Source organism: Thalassophryne amazonica, chromosome 6 (assembly GCF_902500255.1).
Source record: "Thalassophryne amazonica chromosome 6, fThaAma1.1, whole genome shotgun sequence".
Taxonomy (NCBI): domain Eukaryota; kingdom Metazoa; phylum Chordata; class Actinopteri; order Batrachoidiformes; family Batrachoididae; genus Thalassophryne; species Thalassophryne amazonica.
The window spans coordinates 101,122,054-101,130,382 of record NC_047108.1 but is presented as its reverse complement, the minus strand read 5'-3'; the positions used below and the strand labels follow the sequence as shown (position 1 = coordinate 101,130,382).

The following is an 8,329-nucleotide window of genomic DNA, read 5'->3' as shown; positions in this document are numbered from 1 at the left end:
TCTAGGGGTTGGTAAGTTTAGACCTTACTCGTGTGAAGCACCTTGAGGCAGCTTTGTTGTCATTTGGTGCTGTAAAATGAAAGAAATTGCCCCCCGCGACCCAATCCCAGATAAGCAGTTGAGTGAGTGAGTGAAATAAATTGAAACTAAATTGACAATTTATAGGTGGGGGTGGATAAAAACTGAACCAGCTGATTGCATCTCCTGCATCAGAAACTATTCTTTCAGTTGATCCAGTTTACACATACAGCAAACAAATAAAATCACTCTGCAACTAATAAGAAAATACTTTATTCTTCAGCTAATCAAAACGTATCACGGGATCTGTTGAAGTCACTGATGTGATAGTGGTGTTTATAGCGGTCTTACTTCAACAAGATCAAGCCGACAGTTTTTCTAAACTTAAAAAATTCTGTTTCTTACAGCAGGTCACTTCCCTTTGTCGACCCATGCAAAGAAATTACAGCGAGCGTCCGGGTTGGAGGCGTGTCCCTGAGGACGACAGCACACAAAGAACTGTCTGCCTATGTTTGGCCCCTCCTTCCTTACAGTACGGAGCACACAAGGTTCCTTGTGGACCTTGCAGGAAGGTGGTGGTGGCGGTCCATGAAGCACAGACTTCCAAAATGCTAATGACGCCCCTTTCTTTGGCTCCGACTGTCCGACAGCAGGCTTTAAATGTTCAGCGACTGTCTTCATTTGATGATCATTTTCCTCTGAGATGCTGCTCGGGCACAGCTCTGATGACCGACTGAGGACTGGCACAGTGTCTTCAGTGAACCTGCCTGGATGAGGAGATGTGTGTCCTCTACTTTGTGATGAGTTCACCTCATCTGTGTCCACTGGTTTTTGACCCTGCCCAACAGAGTCCTCAGGACGAGAGACGGTATTTGCGAACTTGGGTTTGAAAAAGGACAACAGGTTGCCCTGCGGCTGTGAAGAAGTCTTTACTGACTTCATCTTCTTCCCCTGTGGAGGAGCAGAGTTTGCTATGAACCGTTTTTTCCAAAAGGGATTTAAATTTTCTCGCCTCTCCTCTTCTTCTTGAGAACCAGGTAAGGCCTCGCTCTCATCAGGCACTATTGGTTTTTGCTCCATCCTAACGAGGAAATGCGACAGTTTCTGTTGCTTGCCTGCAAACTCCGGTAAATAACAAGTGCAGAGAGGCGGAGGTTTGGAGTTGGGAAGGACAGAGCAGCCCAGCTGCCCCCACACGGGACAGTGATCTGACCCTTCCATCTCTGGCATGATGTCTGCTGCCACAAACTGCTCTTTCACAAGCTGGCAGTCAGCAAATATGTAGTCAATCCGCGTACCGTAGTTGGTCTGCCGCGCTCCGGTGAGGGTGGACCAGCACGTGAAAGCATGAGTGCGGCTTGGGTGAAAATACCGAAAAGTGTCCATGAATTTTCCACTGTGGATGGAATTTGATGTTACCTCAAATTCCTCACCGGATTCAGCCTCTTTTTTCTCTCCTTTTTGTCCACCACTGTGCAAGAAGGCATTCAGCCATTTCCTACTAGGATTCTCCTCAAAACCGTCCTAAGTGATGACAAAAATGAGAAATTCATTATGAGACCATATTTTAGCATCCTGTGCCCACAGGGCAAGAAAGTGACAACAAATCCAAATTTATACACACACAGAGTCAAACATTGGGAACTTTTGACCATTTTTAGTGTTTACTTACATCACTGGGGTCACAGTGGTCTATTGGCTGGTGAGATGTATTTATATCACCTAAAACAATCACATGGCTGAAAAGACAAAACATTTTTTTTATTTCAAATCATGCAATTTATTTATTTTTTAGCCAGGAGTTATTATAATGCATAACTTTTGGTATTAAAAAAATAAATAAATAAATTATATATAAATCATAAATAAAGAAATTATATATATATATATATATAGTAATACAATGATCTGGTGACACTTTGCCCACAGTAACTTTTCCCCATATTTCTGTGGGGTCAGTCAGGGTAACGTGGCTGGAGTTGAGCCGTTATTACTGTCAGATATCAAAGCATTTCAGCAATGAAGCTTTATCATTAATTTTCCATCCTTCTCTCACCTTCCGCCCTCCAGCAAGCCTTCGGCCCGGCACTGAAGCAGCTTGTAGAACTGCAGTTTGAACTGTTTACGCTCTGGCTTTTCAGGGTCAGCCCGTGGACAGTAAACATTGACTACAGTAAGTGTTTGCTCTTTGTCCTTAAACCTATAGAGGGGGCACAAAAAAAAACAAAACAAGAACAAGTAGGAATTACATATCTGGAACAACACTCGTAAGTACTGTAAATAACACAACAGGCAGGAAAAAAATTAAAGTGCCTGCACACCAGACTCAACCTTGTGGTATTTATCAAGATTTCAGTGTTTATGCTTAAAATTACATAGGGTTATTTCACTGACATTATCTTGTGCTGTGTAATGACGGCTCGTCCCTCGTTGTCTAAAAGCTGCAACTCTTCAGTTGAAAAGGCGCTGTGGTCACTGTAGCATCCAACAGCCTCCTTATTATTGGTCAGTAGACCTGAGAGACCCTCCTCAGCAGCAAAGGGAGTGGCACTGTCTTTACAGTATGTAGCAACCCCTGTGCAGACCAGGAATGGAACGTGAAACAGTCTGCTTAGTGTGAGGGGACAGGAGCACATAAAACAGGTGTCACACATGGTAGGACAAAGTTATCAGAAATAAAAGGACCTGATGTTCAAGCTACCTTTCAGTAATATTTTGGGTGATAAATATTTACATGAGATGCTGTGTTCCAATTCAGGGGCTGCATGTTTCCAACGGTGTGTCCTACAAAGATCTGGCCTTCTGAGACTGCGGATGCCAAACCAACCATTTTGAAATGAGACTATCTAGCCAGGGAGCATTTTGCAATAATGTCATTAGCTTTTCCCAGACCTACCCTGTTGCTGAGCAACAAGCTAGCATAGTAGGTGTAACCTGTCATTTAGTAATCATTTTTTAATACTTATACTTTACGTACATACAAACATTACTTACTTGCAATTGTACATTGTCCTTTTTTAATTTTACTAACTACTTTGCCTTGAAAAATACAAATAAAACTCACGCAGTGACTCTTGGGATTGTTTGGGTGGTAAAGAACACAACTGTTGTCGCCTTCATTTTCAAGAGAAAGAAGGCTGCAGTAGTCAACCGCACTCCAAGAAGGCTTCAAAATGAGACAGCATAGTTCCGCCACAATGAAGTATGAGGCTGACGACTGCAGCTTACAAAGGATGCGGCCCCTGAATTGAGAGACAGCCTGCAAGTTATTTTGGCACATATTATATAACATTAAAAGATCCTTGTCATTTGATTGGTGGATTGTATGTCATGTGGCATTGATTATTTGTCCTATTATAGAGAAAACTAATAAGCTGTATGATTTATCTAACTTTTTATTTAGGCTCCATCCATTAGTCACCATTGGTTGACTTCACCATCTTTTAGCAAAAATGTGTGAAAGCTACCTATATCACATTGACTTTGCCTTGACTATGCGGATGCAGCACTGGATCAAAGTAGGTGTTATATAAAACAAATAATGAATGTTTTACATTTGTGCAATGGAAAAGATATTTACATAAGTTGAATGATGGAACATCCCATCTTTCAACTCAAGCAAATATGTACACAAACCAAGATTTGCCATTCGTGCAGCACCCATTATTATTTTAACGCACAAACATCACAGTTCATACACAACCCTAACCCTAAAATTTGAACCTGAAGTTCATTAACTATCTTCTGCACAGATCTGATGCCAAGATGTCCCTTTTTATCTATCGACAATGATTACAGGATGTCGTATGATCACAGTGAGGTTTTTATTGGATACTGTAGAACGTAGCAGAATGTGATCCCCTATCAAAAGCCACTTACCATTGCACTCATAAACATTCATTACTTGTATAATAATCAGTATGACACTGTTACTTGCCTGAATACCCGCTGCGTCCACGGCTGAAGCTGAAATAGGAATTATAGCCGTCAACAATGGCGCTTCTTTCATCAAGCAGGTCTCCTGTAGGGGGCAGTGTGGCGTTTAGCAAGCAGCTTTATTTCTCACAGCTCCCGCGCATTACAACCCACAAAAATACTTACTTGTTACTTTTGTTTCCTGAACACAGATTATATCTGCGTTCAGTGAGTCAAGCGCCTTCTTTATCCCCCCTCTGAAGGCCCTTATGCCGTTTATATTCCAAGTTACGATCTTCATGGTGTGCAGCAGTAGCAGCCAGCTAACGTGCAAATGATACAGGAAGTGAAACGGAAGTCAACCCCCGACAAGCGGAAGTCTGCCCGATTTAGTTACATTTTCAAAAAATAAATGATTAGAGTTTCAGTAGTTATCCTGTGCGGTTAAGAAATTTAATGTTATTGATTTGTAATGATCATTTAGCTTCAAATGAAACTGAATGACTGGCTTACTGATGCATTTTATTGTTAATACTGCTGCTACTACTTCAACTACTACCAAAAAAATAGTACTGCTAAGTACATAAAAAGTAAACTGGAGGAATACTTGAAACATACTTGCATGTACTATTTTTTTGGTAAGGCTACTATTACTACAAAGTACTATTACTGGTACTACTACTACTGGTACTTCTACTAATACTAGTGCCGCTGCTAATACAACTGGTACAACAACAAAAACTACTATTACTATTACTGGTACTACTAGTTACTACCTCTAAAGGTTGCAGTGTTACCGCATCATCACTGCATCCACCACATGACAGAACAGCAATGGGTCCTGTTTGGCAAACACTGTTGATAGCAGAGTACTCCAGCCACTAACTATTACTACAACCCCTGCCAATAATTATGGAATCACTGGCCTCGAAGGATGTTCATTCAGTTGTTTAATTTTGTAGAAAAAAAAAAAAAAGCAGATCACAGACATGACACAAAACTAAAGTCATTTCAAATGGCAACTTTCTGGCTTTAAGAAACACTATAAGAAATCAGGAAAAAAAAATTGTGGCAGTCAGTAACTGTTACTTTTTTAGACCAAGCAGAGGGGAAAAAAAATAAGGACTCACTCAATTCTGAGGAATAAATTATGGAATCACCCTGTAAATTTTCATCCCCAAAACTAACACCTGCATCAAATCAGATCTGCTCATTAGTCTGCATCTAAAAAGGAGTGATCACACCTTGGAGAGCTGTTGCACCAAGTGGACTGACATGAATCATGGCTCCAACACGAGAGATGTCAATTGAAACAAAGGAGAGGATTATCAAACTCTTAAAAGATGAGGAAACTGGAGTCAACATCTGTGATCGAACTGTAAGAAACCGACTAAAGAAAATGGAATTTACATACAGAAAGGCTAAACGAAAGCCATCATTAACACCTAAACAGAAAAAAAAGGTTACAATGGGCTAAGGAAAAGCAATCGTGGACTGTGGATGACTGGATGAAAGTCATATTCAGTGATGAATCTCAGATCTGCATTGGGCAAGGTGATGATGCTGGAACTTTTGTTTGGTGCCTTTCCAATGAGATTTATAAAGATGACTGCCTGAAGAGAACATGTAAATTTCCACAGTCATTGATGATATGGGGCTGCATGTCAGGTAAAGGCACTGGGGAGATGGCTGTCATTACATCATCAATAAATGCACAAGTTTACATTGATATTTTGGTCACTTTTCTTATCCCATCAATTGAAAGGATGTTTGGGGATGATGAAATCATTTTTCAAGATGATAATGCATCTTGCCGTAGAGCAAAAACTGTGAAAACATTCCTTGCAAAAAGACACATAGGGTCAATGTCATGGCCTGCAAATAGTCAGGATCTTAATCCAATTGAAAATCTTTGGTGGAAGTTGAAGAAAATGGTCCATGACAAGGCTCCAACCTGCAAAGCTGATCTGGCAACAGCAGTCAGAGAAAGTTGGAGCCAGATTGATGAAGAGTGCTGTTTGTCACTCATTAAGTCCATGCCTCAGAGACTGCAAGCTGTTATAAAAGCCAGAGGTGGTGCAACAAAATACTAGTGATGTGTTGGAGCGTTCTTTTGTTTTTCATGATTCCATAATTTTTTCCTCAAAATTGAGTGAGTCCATATTTTTTTCCCTCTGCTTGGTCTAAAAAAGTAACCGTTACTGACTGCCACAATTTTTGTTTCCTGATTTCTTATAGTGTTTCTTTAAGCCAGAAAGTTGCCATTTGAAATGACTTTAGTTTTGTGTCATGTCTGTGATCTGCTTTTTTTCTACAAAATTAAACAACTGAATGAACATCCTCCAAGGCCGGTGATTCCATAATTTTTGCCAGGGGTTGTAATAATAAGACTAATAATAATATTATTTTTTCAATTTTCCACATCGGTGGACAATAAAGAATTATTCTATTAATAAGATGTACAATATGTTTTTTGATGGCCAGACCAAAGGTTCTCACTCACTTGCTCATTTTCAACCACTTGCTCCAATTAAGGGTCATATATGTCATTCTTGTTTATTGTGAGTGTTATACCTTTGACCACTTCTCTAACATTTCAAATTGTAATTGCCGACCTTTGATCCTGATCCCGATCTTTGTTCCTGATTGTAATGGCTGGTCTTTGATCCTGATCATTTGATCATGGTCACTGAGTTTTGATCCTGTTTGCTGACCTTTGCTCCTGTCAACTCAACTTTGATCCTGATTGATGAGCTTCAACTTTCAAATCTTAACAAGGAGCATGATCAAAGAAAATTTCCTGACCTTTGATCCTTATTGATGAATTTAGATTGTGCTTGCTGATTGATGATTCATTTGATTGATGTAATTACGATAAACTGAATCAAAATCAAGTGGAACAAAATTAATGCACAAATGCAAGATGAGAATCATGCATGAAATTTTCTTTCAAAATTTTCAAAAAATTTGAATTTTTTTTTTTTTCCAGTGACCATGATCAAATGATCAGGATCAAAGATCAGCCATTACAATCAGGAACAAAGATCGGGATCAGGATCAAAGGTCGGCAATTACAATTTGAAATGTTAGAGAAGTGGTCAAAGGTATAACACTCACAATAAACAAGAATGAAATATATGGACAATGTCATCGGAGATGTAAACAGTGCATTGGTGCAGGAATTATTTAAATTGAGCAGAACCTTTGGCCTGGGCAGCATCAAAGAACAAAGCTAGAAGATCAATGCCATGATCTGCCCCTTGATCAGGATCAAAGGAATTAAGATCAAAGCTCAATGGCAAGATCCATCTGTTGATCCTGGTTGGTACTAAAATTTTACAGCTGTTCCTTGGCCACATTCAAATATATTTGTGTCATTTTGAGATATCAAGGTCTATCGCTGCACCAGATGTAACATGCATGCTCCCAGATATGGCCTGATGTTTATTCAAATTTGTGCTTGTTTTTTCCCCACCACTGACATGTTTACAGATGTCTGAACGCATGAACTCTGTTGATAAAATTTGCAATGACGTCATCATTACACAGCGATAGACTTGTAGTTGCAGTACCTCGTGGCTAAACTAGAGGGCGTTGTCGTGCTTTTTGGGTTTCGGCGCGCTTTTGACACTCGACCTTACTGCTGCTGGGTAACGAGAGAACCGGTGTTGCGGACCAAGGTTATCTCCTAGTCGTGACTTATTCTCTGCTGTCTATTTTGTCCATATTAGCGGTTTACTGAAAAAGGAGTCGGTTGCCGAGGACCACTGGCCGCTAGCTTGAAGTGAAGCGAAAACGGTGAGTAGTAGCTAGTTTGGCTGTAGTGGCTATCTAATTAGCTTACCTAGCCGGTACTTTTTTGACATTACTACAGGAGAATAACACCAGCAGTCAAACACTTGACCTCGGTTATTACGATAACGACACATTTTTGTCCAATTTATCGCACAGCAACGATGTTAACCATGTTCACTCAGTTTCACTTTGCTACTAGCTAACAGTGTTCTCATTTACTGTTTAATTGAAGCTACTCTTGCTAGTTGTACAGGACACCGGTGTTGTGTAAGATTTAGTTTCCTTGTCAAATTTAGTTTTCCACCAGTTCACTTTCTGTAGGGAAAATACACCGGCTGTTAAAATATTAGGCTCCTTCATTCATGCCCCTTTAATAAAACGTAGTGGGTTTAGGCCAAGGACCACGATATCTTTTTATTCTCGGCGTAGATTTGATGTATTTCTTTATGTAGTTTTATTGCCTAGATAAAATAGATCAATCACGAAAAGTACATGCATTAGGCACTGACTGGGACTAGAAGGAGAGAGCATATCTCACCCATATTGGCCTCTCTTCATTGGCTTCCTGTTAATTCTAGAATAGAATTTAAAATTCTTCTTC

General features: G+C 39.9%; 2 protein-coding genes across 2 annotated transcripts in view; one reads left to right on the top strand and one right to left on the bottom strand.

Annotated features, from left to right (window-relative positions):
• Positions 1-281: 281 nt before the first annotated feature.
• Positions 282-4,260, bottom strand: apex2 (APEX nuclease (apurinic/apyrimidinic endonuclease) 2). Its single transcript, XM_034172959.1, has 6 exons — positions 4,120-4,260; positions 3,956-4,039; positions 2,413-2,593; positions 2,075-2,218; positions 1,691-1,757; positions 282-1,542 (listed from the first exon to the last, which is right to left on the bottom strand). Exons 1-6 carry the CDS (start codon positions 4,232-4,234, stop codon positions 430-432), a joined length of 1,704 nt encoding a protein of 567 aa, XP_034028850.1. The 5' UTR covers positions 4,235-4,260; the 3' UTR covers positions 282-429.
• Positions 4,261-7,538: 3,278 nt separating this feature from the next.
• zgc:162200 (uncharacterized protein LOC558638 homolog) overlaps positions 7,539-8,329 on the top strand; it is a 45,454-nt gene continuing 44,663 nt past the window's right edge. Inside the window, exon 1 of the mRNA XM_034172958.1 lies at positions 7,539-7,731. The gene's annotated coding sequence lies outside the window, so the exon portion shown is untranslated. The remainder of the gene's footprint in view (positions 7,732-8,329) is intronic.

Bases quoted from the DNA above. Each gene is read 5' to 3' on its own strand.
- apex2 (XM_034172959.1), bottom strand. From the start codon at position 4,234: ATGAAGATCGTAACTTGGAATATAAACGGCATAAGGGCCTTCAGAGGG. The intron at 2,219-2,412 runs GTCAGTGAAATA...CCCCCTCTATAG, and splicing joins ATTACACAGCACAAGATAAT to GTTTAAGGACAAAGAGCAAA. The intron at 1,543-1,690 runs GTAAGTAAACAC...GTCATCACTTAG, and splicing joins ACCACTGTGACCCCAGTGAT to GACGGTTTTGAGGAGAATCC.